The following is a 22,049-nucleotide window of genomic DNA, read 5'->3' on the forward strand; positions in this document are numbered from 1 at the left end:
GTTCCTCCGTCCGCCAGTTTTTGCTTTCTGGTTTTTGTTTTTCACTTGAAAGAGAATCCACTTTTCCAGACAGCTGCTCGTGGCAGCCCCACCTTAGCAGCGGTGTGTGTGGGCGGGGGTGAGGGTGCCGGCCTGCTGCTCCCCTCCCGCCCAGGACCCCTCTTCTGGAGTCCAGAGCCCCAAAGAGCCCGAGCCGCTCGAGACCACGCCCTCGTCTCACCCAGCACCCGGCTGCCTGTTGCGCAAACCCGCTCTCCACCCGTCTGCCCGGCCCCACCCTTCGGGCGACCGGAGCCCCGCCCGCCCGCCCGCGGCGCTCATTCAGCCGGAGAGCAACCTTTCGGGCCGCTGCTCGCGCGGACAGCTCCTCTTGCCCACCGACTCGCTTATCGCCGCGGAGGCGCGGAGTCCGGGGCAGAGTCCCCGTCCCCGCGCGCCATGAGCTCGGCCGCAGTTCTGAAGCTCCTCGCGGCGCTGGCCTGGCTGCTGCTGCTGCTGGGCTCGCCGGCGGCCGTGCGGGGTGAGCTGGGCGCGGGCCCCGCCACGCCGGGCCCCCCTTAGACGCCCCTGAGAGGGCTTGGGAATCTGGGCGGCGTGGGACGAGAGGGGCTGGCGACCTGGGGAGCTGAGGAATTTGGGCATCGGTAATGGTTTCCGTAGGGGAGGGGTTCCCTGGTGGTGCCGTGGTTAAAGCGCCCGACTTCGGGGCGGGGGGGAGAAGGGGCAAAGATGGCCAGTTGACCCCTGCCAACCACATCCGTTGGACCCCGCCAGCCGCTCCACCTGGAGAAAACTGTAACCGGTGGCTCTAAAGACTGAGACCCTCCGAAAGCCTTTAGGTCCCTTCTATCTATCCCGCGGCGTCGAATGGGAGCCAACGGGTCTGGGGGTGTTGTTTTGTGGGGTTAGTTAGTTGTTCCCGTAATCCTTGATTTTTAAGGCTCACGGCTTCTGGTGATTTGATCCGTAGGGACCAGGAAACGGATCTCCACGGCTAATCAACACTTGGGGAGCTAACTGTGCAGGACCCAGTTGGCAAGACTTTGAGGTTGAGATTGGAGCGTCAAGAAAGTTTGGAGAGGGAGCAGCCAAACTTGGGAAAGCCAAGAGGCAATGCTGGAAATAGAGTGGATTCTTAAATCGCCAAGGGCTCTTCTTTTTACCCTTGGGAGGCTAGAGGGCTACTCCCACCTCCCAAGGTAGAGCCCAAGTGAGCAGCGTTCCAGCGCATGGTGGTCTCCTCCTGGGGAGGTGACTTTTGAGGTTTAACGTTTTGAAGTGTCTTTCTGCAACTTTAACAGCATTGTCTATATAAACCCTCGATAAATTCCATTCCCTCTTCACTTGTTTAACGTTTTGAAGTGTCTTTCTGCAACTTTAACAGCATTGTCTATATAAACCCTCGATAAATTCCATTCCCTCTTCACTTTTTTAAATAAGGAAGGGGAGCACATTCTTATTTTAGCCTCGAACCAGTTGACTACATGTGAGCTCTACCAAGTTCTTAGAGTCCATTCAGCCCCGATGAATTGTTCCCTGCTGCTTCGTTCTTCCCTTTTCGTCTTGGAAAAGAATGTTGCAATAGATTGAAAACTGTCCTTTCATTCATTTCTGGGTTTTTTTCTCCTCTCTAGGTGGCTGCGGGTTTCCCCCATATGTACCTAATGCCCGGCCAACTGTGGGAAGTCATAACAGTTTTCCTGTGAGAAAGATAATACGTTACACATGTAACAAAGGCTTTGCTAAAATCCCTGGCCAGACAGATGCAGTGGCCTGCCTAGACAACAATCAATGGTCCAAAATTTCAACGTTGTGTAACCGTAAGTTCTTAACTTCTGTTTTTTAAAGTTATGAAGATGGAAGTATCTTGTTAAGTTTATTTTTATACCTCTGCAGAGTGACTGGTAATTGATAGTTTTCTAGCATCATTAGGCCCCAGGGCACAACTTGTTGGCACTTCACACTCTAGCTAATTGAAGGCACTGCTTCCCGGAATAAGTACTGCTTCTTCATTAAGAGTTTTTTTTCCCCCTAACACTGTACCTCCTGAACAGGCTAATGGAGAAAGCAAACAATGGGTATTGCTTAGGGAGTAAATTATATACGAATCTACTTGGCAATTCCCTTGGGACACATGGCATAGGTGATCTGTTTGCTTAAGTTGCGTTTTGTAAAGTAGGACCCACCAATCACAACTCTGTAGTGTCATTTTAAAACACATTCCCTGTTTGCTTCAGAACCATATTAGCTAAGATTCCATCCCTGCCTTTGAGCAACTTGAAACCAGGCATGAAATCGTCATTCACTTTTTAAAATAGGAGATTTTGTTGTGTTTGTGTAAAACAGAAGATCTGCTTTCCATTTCATATCTTCCGTTCAACTTGTTCAGTGATAGTGACTTCTCCCCGCCCCCGCTTTTTTTGCAATCCAAAAGAATGCAGAAAATAAAAGAAAAAGAACAAATTAAGAATGGTTTAAAGGGGATTAATTATAAGATGTTAAATTTTAACCTAAGAGTATCTGTAATAATTCACTTTGTGATGTATTCTGTCCAAGGGCGGAGCGTTTTGCATCCCTGGCCCATGGTCTGAGGGTGTTCAAGGGAGGCTTATTGTCTGTTGGGACTCTGCAAATGGATTTGGAGTGCTCACTGTCATCCATGGCCTTCTGTCAATTAGATGCTCAGAATTTAAGCTCCCATAAATGTCCCTCCTCTGATTTGGATTTTATTGTTTACAATCGTCGGATCACACAGGCTGATGTACTTTACCTGTGTGGGCTTAGTAGTCACCTTATTTATATGGCTGCTTGTTTTAAGACAAGCTTTATAGACCCCCAGATCCTATTCTAGCTGTGTCCTATCTGATTTCTTCACCACCCTTTGCTATAGCACCCATATCTTCAGCGATGCCTTCATGAAAGTAAGTCTTGGATTGGGGCCACATTGTAAGAGCTGATTGTTCTTAGGTTAAGGCTTGCAGTTGAATTCGAGCTCAAAGATCCATTTTTATAGCTCAGGTGGAGACATATACCTAGTTATTTAATTTTTAATTAATTTTTCTTTTGACTTGTCCATGACAAAAATGCAGTAGGCTGAAGTGTATAAAGCCTTTGCCTATGTACTGGGTTTTATAGTTTTCAACTCTTTCACACATATATTACTGCATTTAATCCTTCAAAGATCACAGGGACTCTGGTGCCCATTTTACAGTAGAGGAACCAGGCCCTGAGAAGTTAAATCACTTTCGCAAGAGCTCCAGCTCTTCCCTGGAGGAGCCAGGGTTTCAGCTCGGGTCTGTAGATGACAAAATCGATGCCCTTTTCACTAGCCTATGCCTTTCTAAATTCACATTTGTTCAGCTTTTTATAGTGTGTAAATACTTTTACAGGCACTATCAATCCCTATCTTACCCTGTCCTCATAGGGTTACTGTGGGGATTGAGTTGATATTTATAAAGCATTTTGCAGCATTATAAAGCATTTTAGAGTTGGTATTTATTGTATGTTGAATTCTGCAAATGGTTTTACAAGTCTTAATAGTATGCATTAGATTCTGAAAATTTTTTTATAATTATAAACTCAGCCTTGGTGGTGTAGTGATTAGTTTTAGGCTGCTAAGCAAAAGTCCGCCTTTCCAGTCCACTACGTCCTCCTCAGGAGAAGATGGAATTCTGTGCCCCCTTAAAGATTCACAGCCTCAGAAATCCCTAGGGACCAGTTTCTACTCTTATCTTATAAGGTCTCTATGAGACAGAATGACTAGATGGCAGTGGGTTTGGCTTATTGTTACTATTGTTGTTGTTTAGGGTCTTAGCCTCGGGGGCTGGAAATACTGGTTCATTTCTATCCCTGTCTCATGGTCTTGCTGTGAGATTGCTTAGAGCAGGGCAAGGGAACTACACACTTACTGCGTGCGTGTCAGAATTCTGCCGGACAGTAACCGAATACTCACTATCATAGAGCTGATTCTGAAATATACCCAGGTAAATAAGTACTCTAGCTGGGTTATGTTAGGGATTGTGACATTTGGTTGGGGATTGTGACATCTATATCCCCACCTACATCACAGACCTCTAGTGATTAGTATGTGTGTGAATATTCTTGCTATACCTAGATAAATACTAAAGATGCATATATAAATACAGAAAAGGGGGTAATTGAGGGTGAGATAACTAACGGTAGATTATAAAATAGGGTGAGACTGCTTTTTGATGTCACTTTTGCCCTTGCTTTTTAGGCAGCTGTGACGCTCCACCTATTCTACTTGTCGCCACCTTCGACAGGCGTTACGTCAGATATAGTTACTTCCCGGTGGGCTTCACTGTGGAATACCAATGTCGACAAGGGTACCAAAGGATTGAGTCTGTCCCTGCAACAATCACTTGCCTTACAAATGTCACATGGTCCAAACTTCCTAACATATGTAAAAGTGAGTATGACTTTAAAGGGTATTCTTTAGCCCATGGGGTTTGAAGGGAATTGTGTCTCGTTCCTCCTCCTGGCTGAAGCCCAATGTGCATATGTTACTATTTAGAAGAATTCTGAAAGAACCAGTAGAGTCATTAGGCAGGTCTCAGGATATGTGTGCTAGGAATAGTCATGAGCTCACAGGTTTCCCTTTTAATTAGCTGAAGACTCCTGGGTGGCACAGTGGTTAAGCACTCCACTACTAACTGAAAGGGGTATTCCAAACCCAGCGGCTGCTCCGCAAAGGAAAGATGGGGCGGTCTGCCTTGGAAAAGCTATCAATAGCGCTCCTCTGTCTTACAGGCTCACTGTGAGGCAGACTGGACACAGTAGCAAGGGATTTGCTGCAGCGGTTCTCAACCATCCTCAGCCACGACCCACCCAGACAGCAGCTCATGTTGTGGGGATCCCCCCCAACCATGAAATGATTTTTGTTGCTACATCATGACTGTTATTTTGCTACTGTTATGAATCTGGCGACCCCTGTGAAAAGGTCACAGGTTGAGAACCGCTGCTTTAAAATGAAATAATAGTCTACTTCATTTTAAAAGTGTTGCTGTTTCAGGACAAAATGGTGTAACGTTTCAAGGGGTCACCTGTCTTTCTGCATGTCTTAACCAAATGGATGCTCAATACTCTATGAAATGAAGGCAGAATGGAGAGATCTAAACGTAAGGAATACCAGTGGCTCAGATGATGAATAGGCACATTAATTTGCCTTATAACGTAATGTGGAACATGTGCTTCTGTTCTGTTTTAGGGAAAGCATGCCCTGAACCTGGGCCTTTAAAACATGGGCATATCAATATAACTGACAAGTATTTTGGCGCCCAGATCTTCTTTTCATGTGAAGAAGGGTAAGTTGTAGCATACTGAACATGCTATGTGTCAGAAGAAAACACAGTTCCGATTGAGCACAGCTATGGCTTACAGGTTTGCAGGAACCACAGCCCGGCCTCTCTCCAAATACCCTTCATCACGAACTCATCAAACTGTAATCTCTCCACATGGGACAAGAGAGACTTCTTAAAAAGAGAATGGAGAAAATAGGAAGCCCATCACATAAAAAAGTTTTCTTACACCACCAAATTCTCTAAATTCTTAGCTTTTACTACATATGTGATTCAATTGTACAATTTCAAATGTTGAGTACTTAGCAAAAGAAAAATAATTAACGAGATTTGTTGACAGTACTTGCAGAAAGACAATCTTTAAGTTTTAAACAGGAAATCAATTTTTAAGTTTACTAAATAATTTTCATATGGGCTTTTCTAGCTAAAATTATATAATATTTTTCTATATGACATACGGTACTATTACATAACTGTTACAAAAATACCCTGGGTTAAAATAATGTTTCCCTGGTGTGTAATATCACTCTCACCTGAAGTCTTTTACAAATTTTTTGTGTTGGGAAAGGAACTCACTAAACACCAACCATGTTTCAGTCACTGCTTAAAAGTTTACACTCACCTTCTCAGTTAGCATTGAGCAGTTATGTTGCGCTATGTGTGACAGGTAGAGGTATATATTTATAGAGACAGATCATTCACCTCCTATGCTAGACACACATATTCGAGTGGTTAACATAGAACACGGAGGAGGTTTTGAACTTTTTAAATATAAACTGATTGTGTCATTCTCTGAGTAGCTGTATTGACTGTTCAGAACTCAGAAATATAAAATGCAAGTATATTTTGAAACATGTGCCCGATGCAAATATAAAGCTATTCCATATGTTATAGACTTGTTTAGTCTCTTTTAAATGTAATTTTAAAAAATGCTTCTAGCACCTGACCATTTATCAACTATTGTTTTGTCTTTACTGGTGTAAAATATTTTAAGATGATATGCTGAAGACCTTGAGGCAATGTGTACTGAGGGAGCCATTTCCCCCCTCTTTTTCCTCCCCTGCTTTTAGGTACATCTTAGAGGGTGCAACCTATACTTTCTGTGCTGTCTCGGGGGCCAGTGTTGCGTGGAGAGACCCGCTGCCAGAGTGCAAAGGTAAGACCTTAAAAACAAACGCGAGCTCTCGGGTTCTAGAGCTACAAAGTGAATGACAATGGCTTTGGGCTCATTTCCTATTATCCATCTCCTTTCAACATGACAGTTTCCGTTAAGTGAAAGACCAGTTTTTAGTGCAGCACCATCATTTATTAGCTGTCATGGCAATCCAAACCTTTATCCTTCACTATAGATTAAGGAGGGGAAACAGATTGATGGCACATGGGTCATTTGATATGTAGCCATTTTAACAGTCAGGTAACAGAGATGTGGTTTTCCTTTGTCTAAAATGTTATGGGTGAAAAGTACTATGAATCAGTGAGTCTATATGACTTGACTTTCTAACTCAAAACAAGCAGTAAGAGAAGACATTTAATACAGGTGTGTTGACTTCAAGCCGATCACTTTCCCTAAGACCAATGTTGCCTCCATTTCTCCTTTCAGGGTTGTACTGATTATTGAGATAATTGTTTGGGAGTGCTTTAAAGTGTGATGCTTTTCTTATTAAAGGTGTATGGCTACCTAATAAAGAAAAAAATATGGTTTCTGCACTTGAGTATCTTACCTTTTCAAGGGGAGAGAGGAACCCAGAACTCTCATGAATGGATGTACCAAGCAAAACCCATGTCCATTAGAGATTCATGCCTGGAGACAATTGGGAGTAAGATAATACACACAACATACTTTCTTTCTGCCATCTTTCTTTCTGAACGTGAACTTGCACTTCTTCAATGACTTCTGAAACCCGTAGTGCAATGGTTTTCAACCTTCCTAATGCTGAGACTCTTTAATACAGTTCCTTATGTTGTGGTGACCGCCCGCCCCCCCCCCCCAACAACGAAAAATTGTTTTCGTTGCTACTTCATAACTGTAATTTTGCTAGTTATGAATTTTGCTGTTATGAACCGGGTAACCCCTGTGAAAGGGTCATTGGATGCCCAAAGGGGTCGCAACCCACAGGTTGAGAACCGCTGCCCTGTTGTCAAAGTCATGGCTTAGTTGAAGTGGGATTGTTGTTCACAGCAGGAAGTGTCATGCTTTCTTCAGTCTATTGCACTCGGCTTCATCGTGCTTTGCAGATGTCGCATCTTTATACACCTGGAAGGTTTGTGGTGACTCTGCAGTGGGCAAATCTGGTGGCAACTTTTCCAACATCATGTGCTCACTTTCTGCCCCTGTCAGATTTAAATAATTCTTACATGCTCTTGCACACTTAGTAGACTACAGGAGAGTGGAAAACATAACTTCTATGTACATTGGGAAACCCCTGGTGGTGGGTGGCACGGGAATCATGTGACTGCTTTATTTTGGTCTTCGCTTTAGGGCAGAGAAAACCGGCAATATCTCTGAGGTATGCCTATCATTAACAAGTGCTTATTCATTGACAGTCTGTGATAGGAATGTGTGCACTCAACTGATAAGAAGACAAATGAAGAGAGGCCCTGGCTGTCGAAGGACCTTATTCCTTTCACACCTACCTTGTGCCACTGTCCCCTAACTTCTGCATCAACCAATTCTTGTTATCATCATTATTTCTGTTTAAAATTCTATTCACTGGTACCCAATAGCACCTTTTCCATTACTGCCATTCAGGAGGATATGCTAGACAAAGTACTAAAGTAATGGTGCTACGCACCATGCATCACAAAGTCTGGACAAGAAGTCTCCTAATCTAAAGGTCAATATTATTCACAAACACACGCTGCCTTGAATTTCACAGGACTGTGGATGCTGAGTATATAGTTGAACATTGAAGAGCTTTTCCATTACAAGCCCACCTTCTCTTTTCACTTGCCCAGTTCTGGACACCTGTCTAGACTTTAGGTTGCTTGAATTGATGGTGAATAGCCCAATGTCCATATTTTCCTCTGACATTTAATTTCTCTCTCCAAGTCGGCAAACACCAGCATCTGCATGCTATGGGAGAAAGCCCTTTCCTAAGCAACCCTGGGTCTTCAACTATCCCCGTGCAGTCCTACTTTCCCTCGTTGCTGTTAGGGCCACTGAATTGATTGTGACGCACAGCGACCCATGTGACAGAGTGGAACTGCTGGTAGAATTTTCTAGGATATAATCTTGATGGGAGCAGATCCACCTTGGGGGGTTCACAACCTTTTCTGTCAGCAGCCGGGCTCTTAATGGCTGCCCCACCACGGCTTCTCTAACTTTCTTTAGGCGCTCCTTTTTATTGTCCACAAAACTTACTATCCTGTTTGGGCAACAGCAGAAAAGATTTTGCGGGACATAAAATTTCAAACAAGTAGCGGTGTGCACATCTCTTGCCTGTAGACACGTGAGGATACATTGATACCCATGTCTGTAAACTCATGTCGGAGTGAGAAAGAACAGCAGGCACACTTAAGAATTATCTTCAGTTATTCATCAAATGAAGGTAATACTTGTGTAGTCTGAATTAAGCCTCATTATTAGAACTGGCTCATCAGAAGGCCCTGTCTCCTCCTTTTTCAGTGTTGTCTTATTTAAATGCCTTTTCAAATACCCCCGTAATCTGGAATCCATCCATGCCACATATTCTCTGTCATCTGAGATCCCTCACTTCAACTGAGACTCTGCTCATCCCCTGAATCTAATCATTGCATTTTTTTGCTGTACTTCTCAAATCTGGATCTACCCTTCATCTGTAGGATCTCTAATAGGAGATGTTAGCGCTCATCTGGATGATTGCAGTCAGAGTAGCCTTAACACCTTCAGAGCCCAGGGTAAGAAATTCCATAGAGATCACTGGCCTACAGACCGAGCCCTTCTGAAATAGCCCCCTCCTACCCACACTAGGAGGGGCCACTCTATGGAGCCGTTCAGTGGATGACCCAGCTTGCACGTCAATCAATACCATGAATCTTATCCCCAATCTCCTGTCCTTTGGATTCAGAGGTGTGCGCACCGCAGTATAACCCACCATCAAGGTTATAGATGTCAGGAGGCGGCAACCCCTCGGGCACCTGAGTAGAGATGTGTTGTTGCTGGTAGCTGCTGCCAGGTCAAGTCTGACTCGTGGCAGCACCACCTGTGCAGAGCACACCTGTTCCATTGGGTTTTCAAGGCTGGGACCTTTCAGAAGCAGACAGCCAGGTAGCTCTGGGGTGGTGAACCCTGCCAAGCTTGCAGCTAGTAGTCAAAGGCTTAATGGTTGCCACCCTGCAGACAACCCAGAGGGCAAACTCTTGCCATCGTGGTGATTCTGAGTTTCGACACAGGGCATTCTGAGTGCTACTTTCAGGAGCAAGAGTTAGAATGGAGGGACACAGACTCAATTATCCTCTCAGCCCTGAAGGCAGCCCACGGGGTGAGGAGAAGCAGAGTCAGAGACACTCAGAACATGGCCCTGGAAGGAGTGGAGCCTGGTCAGGCGTCCCATGGCCTGGCTTCCAGCATGACAGGATAGCCTCCTGCCTCTATTCTCATTCCCAGATTCACCCATACTCTATCTGACACACAAGCACAGTGTCTCTCATTCCTCTTAAAGTTTACGCGGGTTTCCCATCGCTTACCGAGCTCACACTCCAGGGTGGTCATGGTCTACCACTTCCTCATGCACACCCCTTGCCTTCATCCTTTGCACTCTTTCAACACAAACTGCAGACTTTCATGAGCCCCGGGGCTGTTTCCTGCTCCCATACCATTCCTTATGCCGAGGTCCCTGCTGGGAAATGCTCTTCAGACATGTCGCTCCTTGGCTGTCTTTTCCTCATCAAAAGCCTGCTTTGGAGTGGTCATCCTGGAAGCTGTCCTTGACTTCCCCCGATGGATTAACTGCTTTTCTTTATTCTCTGCACACAGCCTCTGTGTAGCTTTGGGGGGTGTGGTGAGGTAGGTGTTAGACTGCTAAGCAAATGGTCAGCACCTGCAACGCAGAGCAGACCTGCTGCTTCATGGGAGAAACATAAGGCTGTCTGCTCCCATAAATATTTATGTGAGAACCCCACAGAAGGTCTCTTGGAATAGGAATTAACTTGAGGCAGGGGTGCGTGTATTAGGCCTTGTATAGCATCTCTACGAGTCAGAACTGACTCAATGCCCGTGCATTATTTTAGTTTAATGCAGCATTCAGAAAGTAATTGACTTGATCATTACGGAAGGTATGTACAGGCATACTTTGTTTTATTGTGTCGATTGTGCTTCATATAAATTGCGTTTTTTATAAATTGAAGGTTGGTGGCAACCCTGTGTCAATCAAACCTACCATCCATCATCCTTTATTCCCAAAGCCTGTGCTCACTAAGGGGCCCTCGCGGCACAATAGGTTAAGCATAGGTCCAACCACAAGACCATGGACTCAAACTCATGTGCTGCTCCTTGGGAAGCAGACGAGACTATCTGGGCCTGTGCACATTCATGCAGCCTCAGACCACCTGCGGAGCAGATCTGCTCGCCCTGTCAGGTAGCTACGAGCCAGAAGACACTCAGCAGCCGTGGATGTTATGTATGGTCTATGTGACCACTTCACGTAGACTTTGGTCTATGCCTCTGTGTCACAGCCCAATAATTCTCCCTGCATTTCCATCATTTTCCTAACCCTATGACACACTTGTTGGGCTACAGAAACCCCAAAGCCAAGCCCACTACTATGGAGTTGATCGGCACTCATGGTAACACTGTAGGATAGTGAAGAACTGGCCCTTTGGGGTTCCTGAAGCTATAAATCTTACTGAAGTCAAAAGCCTTCTCTTTCCCACATGGAGCCGCTCATGAACCTGCACAGCTGAGCTTGTGCTAGCAGCCTCACTCCTAATCCACTGTGCCGTCACGGCTCCTGCCTGCCCAAGAGACGCCAGCATATTGTTGGGAGCGAGTTGATTCCAAGTCATAGCGAACCAGCGTCCAACAGAACCAGACACCACCTGGGCCTGAACATCCCTCCAATTGTTGTACAGCCTAAAGACTCCAAACAAACAAGCAAGTGTAATTCACTGTTTTGCGATATTTGCTTTATTGCAATGGTTTGAACCCTGTACCTGCAATATCTCTGTGGTGTGCCTACATAACCGCACACCTTCACCTGTTGTCAAGCAGATTAGCTTGTTCTTGCTCTTTGCTTTGCTCTTAAAGCATATTAATCAAGAGAATTGATACATTCCCGGTGTTGTTTCAGGATTTACGTGCCTATGGTATAACATAGCATATCTTTTAACATGTTGTCTTGATGTGATAATGCCTTTCTGCCAAAACTATAAAATCAGACACTATGATGGCCCTAGAGAAATGGAACTACTGATTTTTTTTAATTGGGGCAACTGCCAAAGAGAGCCCTTAATTTACTAGATAACAGGGACAGTTCTACTTGCATTAGTTTTACACGATAGGCTTCTCCATAATCTTTGCATTGATTACAAAACTCTGTTAGTCAATATATACTTAATTATTTTTATCCTAGAAGTAAAAATGCATACTCTATTATATTGACGTTCAAGATCCTCTCCTTTATCAAAAGTGATCGATTTGTATCTCCCAAGTATGCCACCCAAATTCCCAACTCCTTTCGTTAGGCGTGTTTCCTCCCTGGAATGAAGCAAGTGTCCTTTGGACCACTTGTAAGCCCTAGGTTTGCTTTGTGTTCTAGACATTGGGCTGATCACTGAAAGGTGGGCAATTCAAAGCCACCAGCCTCTCTCCAGGAGAAAGAGAAAACTGTCTGCGTGTTTTAAAGCTTTCTGTCTGGGAAACATGTGTAGGGTCATTCTGAGTGAGAATCCAGACAGTGAGTCTGCTTTTGTTTGGGGCATCTAGAAGAAACCGGTTAAGCAGTAGACTGCTGACCGAAAGGTTAGTGGTTCAAACCCAAACAGCTACTCTGGAGGAGAAAGGCAGCCGATCCACTTCCTTAAATACTGAAGCCAAGAAAACCCTGTGGGGTACTTTTACACAGTCACATTGGGCTGCTAGGGGTCCGAAGCTTGAATCTACAGCACCCAGCAACAGTAACAAGGGAAGACCTGAGTTTAAGCTCAAGTTCTCTTTACTTCTCTGACTGTCACTGCCATGTGTACCATGTGAAACCTCATTGAAAATACTCAACAACAACCAAACTCACTGCCGTCGAGTTGACACTGGCTCGTAGCAACCTGAGAGGACAGAATACAACTGCCCCTGTGGGTTTCTGAGACTAAGTGTCGATGGGAAGAGAAAGCCCTGTCTTTATTCCATTGTAAATATATATTCTAATATATGTAACAATCTAATATTGCTTCAACTGAATATTAAGCTTCCACAACTTAGCACATGCCAAGCTCCAAATGCTAAATATTTAGTACGCATTTTTGTAAGCATCCCTTATAAAATGGATGGTAATTTAAAAAACATCATTATTGGTCATTTAAATTGGTAATAAAAACATAATTATTGGTAATGGTAATTTAAAAAAACACAATTATTAAAAATAATAACAAAGTATTCAATATGTTTTAATATTACTTATTTATAAACTGCCTTGCCAGTTTTGTTTATTGAAAAGTTCTTGAATTTTTCTTTTAAGTAATATTTTGTCCAGAACCACCCAGTATTGAAAATGGAAAAATTACACAGAAGCAGAACGATTATGCATCTGGACAATCTGTAACATACCAGTGTAATGAAAACTTCACCCTGTTGGGAAGCAACTCTATTCAATGTTCCATAAAAAAATACCAAGGACAATGGACTGGTGCTCTGCCCAGATGCAAAGGTGATCAGTTAGCATATTGATATTCTTATTTTATTTTTTTCTTGATAAGCAGAGATTCTTACCATCAGGTCTAAACATGGGCACAGAAATTCCGTGAACATTTTGAGAATGAGTGTAAAGTATTGCACATAAAAGTTGCATTGGGGAGGGGCACTAGTTTTTCTTTGCATTCTCAGAAAGGTCCCTGACTGCTGCAGAGGACGGGCCCTGGATGCACAGTGTGCTTACTCTCCACAAGCACGCGCTGCCTTGGAGTTCACAGAACTGGGAGGTCAAGGTTATAGTTGCACACAGAATAGCTTTTCCATTACAGACCCACCATCTCTTTGCATTTACTCAAAAAGTCTGGCTAGACTTGGCATTGCTTGAACTCACAGTGACTACCCCGAGGTCCATATTTTGCTCTGAACTTAAAAAAAGAATCATTGTATTGGGGGCTTGTACAGCTCTTATCACAAGCCATACGTCCATCCATTGTGTCAAGCACATTTGTAGATAGGTTGCCATCACATTTTCAAAACATTTTCTTTCTACTTGAGCCCTTGGTATCAGCTCATCCCCCCTCCTCACCCTCCTTCCCTCAAGAACCCGTGATAATTTATAAATTTTTTTTCATGTCTTTTTTTTTTTTTTTCATGCCTTAAACTGACCAATATCTCCCTTTTCCCACTTTTCTGTTGTCTCTCCCTCTGGGAGGAAGTTATATGTAGATCATTGTGATCAGTTCATCCTTTCTCCCCCCACCTTCCCTTTACCCTCCTGATATTGCTACTCTCATTATTGGTCCTGGGGGGGGTTATCTGTCCTGGATTCCCTGTGTTGTGAGCTCTTTTCTGTACCTCTGTACATGCTCTGGTCTAGCCAGATCTGTAAGGTGGAATTGGGGTCATGATGGTGGGGCGGGGGAGAAAAGCTCTTTGTTTCATCCATGCTATACTGCACCCTGACTGGCTCATCTCTTCCTCGTGACCCCTCTGTAAGGGGATGTCCAATTGTCTACCGACCGGGGCAAAACACTAAGGGTGTGCAACGATGCAGCAAGGGGAGCAAAGCCCTGACTGTTTCATTTCTCTCTCCAACCCAACCAGCACCAGCCTCTGCGAGCTGTAGAAGCTCCTTGTCTAAGCAGCCCCAGGGTCTCCAACGATCCCTCCTTTCTTGTTGGTGTTCGGTGCCATTGAGTTGATTGTGACTCCCAGTCACCCGTGTGACAGAGTAGAACTGCCCTTAGGATTTTCTGGGATATCACCTGGGTGGGAGCAGATCACCACTGGAGGGTTCAAACTGCTGACCTTTCTGTTAGCAGCCAGGCTGTTTACTGTGACACCAGCGGGGCTTCTCCAACTTCCTTTAGGCCCTAGTTTCCATTCCCACACCATCTACTCTTCTGTTTTAGCAAGAACAGAAGAGATTTTGTGGAACAGAAAATTTTAAACAATTAGTGGTTGTGTACATCTCTTGCTTACAGACACGTGAGAATACATTGATACCCATGTCTGTTAACTCTTGTTGCAGTGAGAAAAAACAAGAGGCACATGTAAGAATTATCTTTAGTTATACATCAAGCAAAGATACTCATACCTGTTCATGACTGCATGAGCCCTCCTTATTGGAACTGGCCCATCAGAAGGTCCCATTTCCCTGTTCGTGTTTTCTTATTTAAATAGATTTTCAGGAATCTGATCACCTGAGATTCCTCCATGCCACATAGCGACTGTCCACAGAGATCCCTCTCTTCAATGGAGATGAATCTGTTGCATCCCTGCATCTAAACAGTAAATATTTTGCTATCGTCCCTTAATGTACTTCTCAAACTCGAATCAACCCTTCATCTCTGTGACCTCTAACAGTTGTCATTGCGCATCTGGATGATTGTAGTCAGGGCCATCCCCAACAGGTTAAGAGCAAGAATGGAGGTCCTGGACCTGAAGACGGCCCCCTTCTCAAACAGCCCCCACCTCTCCACTTGGAGAGACGCCACTCTCCAGAACAGTTAAGTTGACAACCCAGCTTGCACATCAGTCCTGCTCTACTCAACCCTACCCTCTGGTCATTTGGATGTATAGGGTCTCTGTGAGTCGCAGTCAGCTTAGTGGGGTGGCGCATATTTCTGAACGTCTGGGTTTGTATTAGGCATTCTACAGGGTTGCGCTGTGAGCCAGAAATGAGTGAATGGCCTTGAGTTGTTCAGCTGTATGAAATAGTCACAAAACAACTGAACAGACCTTCAGATGACGGATATACTCTTTTTTACTTTGCCTTCATTGTGCTTCACAGAAATTGAATGTTTTTCAACAAATTGAAGGTTTATGGCAACCCTGTGCCAATCAAGCCGACCAGCATCCTTTATTCCAAAAACCTGTGCTCACCAAGGCGCCCTGGGGGCATAGTAGGTTCAGCATCAGACTGTTAACTACAAGGCCCAAAGTTCAAGCCCATGAGCTGCTCCTTGGGAAACAGATGTCCGGTCCTGTGCACATTCATGCAGCCTCAGACCCCCTGTGGAGCACTTCTGCTCGCCCTGTTGGGTAGCTACGAGTTGAAAGATGCTCCACAGCGATGGGTTTGTGTTTGATCTATGTAACCATTTCACCTAGACTTTGCTTTGTGTCCCTGGGTCCCAGCCTGATAGTTCTCACAGCATTTCCAATGTTTTTCATAATCTTATTACACACTACCGAAACCAAGCCCACTGCCTGGAGTAGATGAATACTCATGATGACTCTCTAGGACAGAGTAAAACTGCCCTCTTGTTCTTACTCTTTGCTTTGATATTTGATTTGATTAGGCTTCTCAGTAAGGTTTGCATGGAATACAAGACTGTGAGTCAATAAATGCTTAAATGCTTTTTACCGTAGAAATAAAAACCCTTACTTAATTATATTCACATTCAAGATCCTTGCCTTTATCAACAATGATCAATTCATGTCTCCCAAGTATTTCACCTGAATTCCCAACTCCTTTCATTTGGCCTTCTACTCGCAGAAATGAAGCACACGTATCTTTTTCATTACTCTTGAGGCCTGAGTTTGCTGTGTGTTCTAGACATTGGGCTGATAACTAAAAGTTGGGCAATTAAAACTACCAGCCTTTCTCCAGGAAAGAGAGGAAGCCGTCTGCTCCTATAAAGATTTCTGTCTTGGAAACATGTGTAGGGTCTCTCTGAGTGAGAATGCAGACAATGGCAGTGAGTTTGGTTTTGTTTGGAGCATCTAGAAGACACCAGTTGAGAAGTAGACTGCTGACGAAAAGGTTGTCGGTTCAAACCCACTCAGTGACTCCGCAGGAGGAAGGCCTGCCGATCCACTTCCTTAAATATTACAGCCAAGAGAACCCCGTGAGGCAGTCCTATGTGCTCACATTGAGTTGCTATGAGTCAGGGGATTGGCACTACAGCACCCAACAACAATAGCAACTTTAAGAAACTTAAACTTACTTTCTCAAGTCCTCTCTGAACATCACTGCTATGGGTAACATTAGAAACCTCATTGTAAATACTCAACAACAACAATTCCCTGCTATCCAGTTCACCTGACAGATTGCAACCTGCTAGGACAGAGTAGACCTGCCCGTGTAGGCTTCTGAGACTGTCCCTCTTTACAGGAACAGAAAACCCGGCCTTTCTTCCATTGTAAGAATTTGTTCTAATACTATTGTTTCTGTGAATTAGGCTCAAGGTTAGTCTTCAGGTTACACAACTTTTCACATCCCAAACGCCAAATACTTAATATTTAGGAGGCATTTATAAGCATCTCTGGGGTTAATGCCAGTTTTCAAAATAGTTGATATATTAATTATTCAATATATTTTAGTCTTATTTACAAACCACGTTGCCACTTTTATGGATTGAAAAGATATTGAAATTTTTTTAAAGAAATATTTTGTCCAGAACCACCTCACATTGACCATGGAAAAGTTATGGAGAATCACAGCCATTATAGATATGGACAATCGGCGACATACCAGTGTAACGAAGGCTTCACCCTGGCGGGAAACAACTCGATCCGATGTACTGAAAAAGATGAACAAGGCCAATGGAGCGATGCACCTCAGTGCAAAGGTGATCCGATTGACATTCTTACTTCACTTTTTCCCTCTCAGCAGGGATTCTTAGCATCAGGTCTAAACAGAGGTTGCACACATTCTATGAACGTTGGAGAATGAGTGTAAACTATTTGATATGAAAGTTGCATTCGGGGAGGGGGGCACTATTATTCCTCAGCCGCTCAGAGGACTCGATAACTCCTGCCAAGAAAGACCCCTCCCTGGGAGCAGGGGGTGCTTGCTTTTCACACGCACACGCTGCCTTGGATTTCACAGACCAGTGGATGCTGAGGATACAGTTGAACACAGAAGGCTCACCTTCTCCTTTTGCTTTCCCAGGTCTGGATACCTATCTAGACTTCGCGTTGGTTGAGCTGATGGTGAATAGCCTGGTGTCCATATTTTCCTCTGACTCTCTTCTTTCTCCCTTCATCTCAGCAACCACCAACCTCTGCATCCTGTGGGAGACAGTTCTTTCCTAAGCAACCCCAGGGTCCCCAATTATCGTTATAAATGCCTATGTTATAACTGGCCGCTCTTTGGTGCCATTGAGTTGACTTTGACGCATAGTCACCCGTGAGACAGAATCCACGTGCCCCTCGGATTTTCTAGAGTGTCATGTGGATGGCAGCTGATCACCACTGGAAGGCCCACCCGCTGCCTTTCCCTTAGCAGCCAGGCTCTTCGCCACGAGTCCATCGGGGTTTCTCCCGCTTCCTTTAGGCCCTAGTTTTCACTCTCCACAACACCTATTTTACGGGACATCAAATATTAAACAATTCATGGTTTCTGTGTGGGTCTCTGACCTGTAGACACATGATGATATATTGACTCCTATTGGAGCAAGAAAGAACAACAGGCTCATGTAAGAACTCTTTATTACACATCAAGTTAATGCTTGTTCACTCTGAATTAAGCTTCATTATTGAAGGGGCTGATCAGAAGGTCTCAGTGTTTTTTTAATTGAGATATATTTTCAGTTCCTAATAACCTGGAATTCATCCATACCACATATTGGCTGTGATCTGACACCCTCTCTTCAACTGCAACTCCTCCCATTCGTGGCATCTAATCTAATCATTAGATTATTTTGCTATACTTCCTTAATGTACTTCTCTAACCCTGGATCTTCCCTTCATCTGTATGGCCTCTAATATAAATTGTTATCTCCCATCTGGATTATTGCAGTCAGGACTAGTAGCCTTAACATTATTAGGGCCCAGGGTCAGAGCATAAATGGAGGTCCCTGTCTTAAAGACTCAGCCCTTCTCAAATAGCCCCCTGCTACCCCCCAGACTATAAGGGGCTGCTCTCTGGTGCATTTGACTGGACATTCCAGCTTATACATCAATACCATGAATCTTATCCCCACTCTTTTGCCCTTTGAATTTATAAGCATGTACACTCCAATATAACCCATCCTCACAGGTATAAATCTGCAGTGGGGATAATACCCTGAGGCACCTGAGTAGAGATGTGTTGTTGCTGGTAGCTGCTGCCAGGTCAAGTCTGATTCGTGGCAGCACCACCTGTGCAGAGCACACCTGTTCCATTGGGTTTTCAAGGCTGGGACCTTTCAGAAGCAGACAGCCAGGTAGCTCTGGGGTGGTGAACCCTGCCAAGCTTGCAGCTAGTAGTCAAAGGCTTAATGGTTGCCACCCTGCAGACAACCCAGAGGGCAACCTCTTGCCATCGTGGTGATTCTGAGTTTCGACACAGGGCATTCTGGGTGCTACTTTCAGGAGCAAGAGTTAGAATGGAGGGACACAGACTCAATTATCCTCTCAGCCCTGAAGGCAGCCCACGGGGTGAGGAGAAGCAGAGTCAGAGACACTCAGAACATGGCCCTGGAAGGAGTGGAGCCTGGTCAGGTGTCCCATGGCCTGGCTTCCAGCATGACAGGATAGCCTCCTGCCTCTATTCTCATTCATAGATTCATCCACACACTCTCTCTGACACACACGCGTGGCTGTCTCTTTCCTCTTAAAGTTCATTCTAGTCTCCTACCGAGTTCAAATTCCTTAGTAAAATGTCCGGGGTGGTCATGGTCTACCACTTCCTCATGCGTACCTCTTGCCCCCCTCATATTTTACACTGCAAACCAAACTGCAATCAACCCAAACTGCAAACTTCCATGAACCTCGGCGGTTTCCTGCTCCCACACCATTCCTTATGCTGAGGCCTCTGCTGGGACATGCTCTTCAGACGTGTCTTCTCTTGGCTGCAGTTTCCTCATCAGAAGCCTGCTTTAGATTAACTATCTGGGGGTTTTTAAAAACAAATTTTCAATTAAAAATTTTTCACACTATCTCTACAGAGCCTTGGTGGTGGCGTGGGTTAAGTGTTGGGTCTTCAGGTTTCAAATGCTTGATATTTACTCCACATTTATAAACAGCTCTGGTGGTGGTGCTAACTTTTAAAATATAGTCATTTTTAAAGTTAAGAATAAAGTATTTGCTATGGTTTAGTCTTATTTATAAATTACATTGCCAATTTTATTTGTTGAAAACCTATTGACCTCTTTTTTTTTTTTTAAGAAATATTTTGTCCAGAACCACTCAAAATTAACAATGGGAAAATTGTACAGAAGCAGGACCATTATGCACATGGACAATCTATAACATACGTGTGTGATGAAGGCTTAATCCTGATAGGAAAGGACTCTATCCAATGTACTGTAAAAGATAACCAAGGGAAATGGAGTGATTTTCCACCTAAGTGCAAAGGTGATCAGTTAGCATATTGATATTTTAATGTATTTTTTTTTTATAATCAGGGGTTCTTATTATTAGGTCTTAACATGGGCTGCAGAAATTCTGTGAACATCTTGAGAATTTGTAAAATATTGCACATAAAAGTTGCATTTTGGGGGAGACACTATTTTTCATAGCATTCTCAGATGGGTCTATTACTGATGCAAAAGAAGAAATATGGATGCAGAGAACACATGCTGATATAAACACACACACGGAGCCCTTGTGGCTCCGTAGGATAAGTGCTGGGTTGCTTACTACACAATCTGTGGTTCAAGTCCACCAGTTAGTCCTTGGGAGAAAGATGAACATTATCCACTCCATAAAGACCTACAGTCACGGCAACCCTTATGTAGGGTTCCTAAGAGCCAGAATCAACTTGATGGCGGTGTGTTTGAGTTATTAGTATGTCTGTGCATACATATATATAAACACACACATACACACACATATGTATAAATGTCAGAGTGCATGGAAAAATGTTATGACCTTGTTAATTCCATAATCTCTTAATTCTATTTTTAAACTCATTTTTTGGTACAGTGTCACACTCAGTAAATTAAAATAGGTATGTCTTTATGAGATATATATATATATCTCATAAATATATATATGCCATCAAGTCAATTCTGATGCATAGCAACCTTCTAGAGCATTTCCCTCACTAAACATTTCAATGGGAGCAGACTATGGTGACCTGTACAAAAGGAGAAATAAGCATTTCTCAAAAGTAGTCATTTTTTACACATCCTTCTGTTTCCTTCTACATATCAATAGTGAAGCATACATAGATTTCTTGTTTCATGGTATCAGTTACATGGCTATATCATTTATTTCACCAGATGGCTATTGATGGGATTTAGGTTTGGGGGTGTTTATTTGTTTCTAATACAAAGGATGCTACAGTAGATATTTTTGTACATAGGTCATTCCATCTATGTAGAAGTACATTTTGGACAATACGTTTCTAGCAGTGTAATTGCTGTATCAAATGTACATGCATTTAGAAAGAAAAAAATATGGAAGTGAAGCAAGCTTCCAAGCTCACACAACTATCCTGGAATATCCAGGAAATTATCTAAAGTTTCCTGAAAATTGGAAAATGTTTCTTTTGTGAAAGCCTGGACCAGTGGTCCAATGGTTGTGTCCTATGTTCTTGGTTTACAGCACACTGTAAGGAGGAGACAGTGTGAGAGAGAAATTAAAGACCAGTTGTTCAGCATGTCTCAGGAATTGAGATCACTGCTGACTCATGACACAGCTTACAACTTCAGCACTTCAATACTGTATTGGCATAAGTCTGCTGTAGTTGGCTGTAGATGTAATTTTCATAGCACGTTAGTTTTCTTTGAAACACAACATAAGACAGGTTTCCTAAAAATCATTGTCAGGTGTTTGTGGGGAGAGAGAGAGAAAATCCAGAGAGCAAGCAGTTAGCTTAGCAATCTTAATTTGTCCAGTAATATTTAATGTTTTACCTAAAATATTAATTTTTCCTCCACAGAACGCCTTGTTCTCTGGCCTGCGGTAGCACCTCAGAAACATGCTACTTCAACTGCACAGCCCCCACCGAAGGCTCCAAACCCCACATCAGCAAAAGTTTCAGGTACAAAGGCTCCACCGACTCCTCAGGAAATCACCTCAGTAAATGATCCAGATCCAGAACCTACACCAGCTGCTCAGAAACCCACCTCAGCAAATTTTCGAGCGGCATATCCCCCACTAACTGCTCGGAAACCCACCGCAGCAAACCTGCCAGCAGTACAACCCCGGCTAGCTGCGCGGAAACCCACCTCCGCAAATATTCCAGCTGCAGACCACCACCTAACTGCTCGGAAACCCACCTCCCCAAAACTTCCAGCTGCAGACTCCCCCCTAACTGCTCAGAAACCCACCTCCCCAAAACTTCCAGCTGCAGACTCCCCCCTAACTGCTCAGAAACCCACCGCAGCAAATCTTCCAGCTGCAGACTCCCCCCTAACTGCTCAGAAACCCACCGCAGCAAATCTCCCACCTGCAGATCCACCACGAACTGCTCAGAAACCCACCTCCGCAAATCTCCCACCTGCAGACCCCCCTCTAACTGCTCAGAAACCCAC

The 22,049-nt window shown here is 44.0% G+C and overlaps 2 protein-coding genes across 2 annotated transcripts in view; both read left to right on the forward strand.

Moving 5' to 3' along the window:
• LOC123522589 (apolipoprotein R-like) overlaps positions 1–442 on the forward strand; it is an 87,119-nt gene extending 86,677 nt beyond the window's left edge. The window contains exon 4 of the mRNA XM_045298191.1: positions 155–442. Within this exon, the coding sequence (XP_045154126.1) occupies positions 155–442 (288 nt within the window). The remainder of the gene's footprint in view (positions 1–154) is intronic.
• The window catches only part of CD55 (CD55 molecule (Cromer blood group)), a 27,205-nt gene continuing 5,594 nt past the window's right edge, over positions 439–22,049 (forward strand). Inside the window, exons 1-9 of the mRNA XM_045298192.1 lie at positions 439–520; positions 1,635–1,820; positions 4,238–4,429; positions 5,228–5,324; positions 6,389–6,474; positions 12,965–13,153; positions 17,028–17,213; positions 19,735–19,923; positions 21,455–22,006. Coding sequence (XP_045154127.1) covers positions 439–520; positions 1,635–1,820; positions 4,238–4,429; positions 5,228–5,324; positions 6,389–6,474; positions 12,965–13,153; positions 17,028–17,213; positions 19,735–19,923; positions 21,455–22,006 — 1,759 coding nt within the window. The remainder of the gene's footprint in view (positions 521–1,634; positions 1,821–4,237; positions 4,430–5,227; positions 5,325–6,388; positions 6,475–12,964; positions 13,154–17,027; positions 17,214–19,734; positions 19,924–21,454; positions 22,007–22,049) is intronic.

The sequence above is a fragment of the Echinops telfairi genome, unplaced genomic scaffold (genome assembly GCF_000313985.2).
Source record: "Echinops telfairi isolate 266 unplaced genomic scaffold, ASM31398v2 ScPeMD7_7424;HRSCAF=8462, whole genome shotgun sequence".
NCBI classification, from domain to species: Eukaryota; Metazoa; Chordata; class Mammalia; order Afrosoricida; family Tenrecidae; genus Echinops; species Echinops telfairi.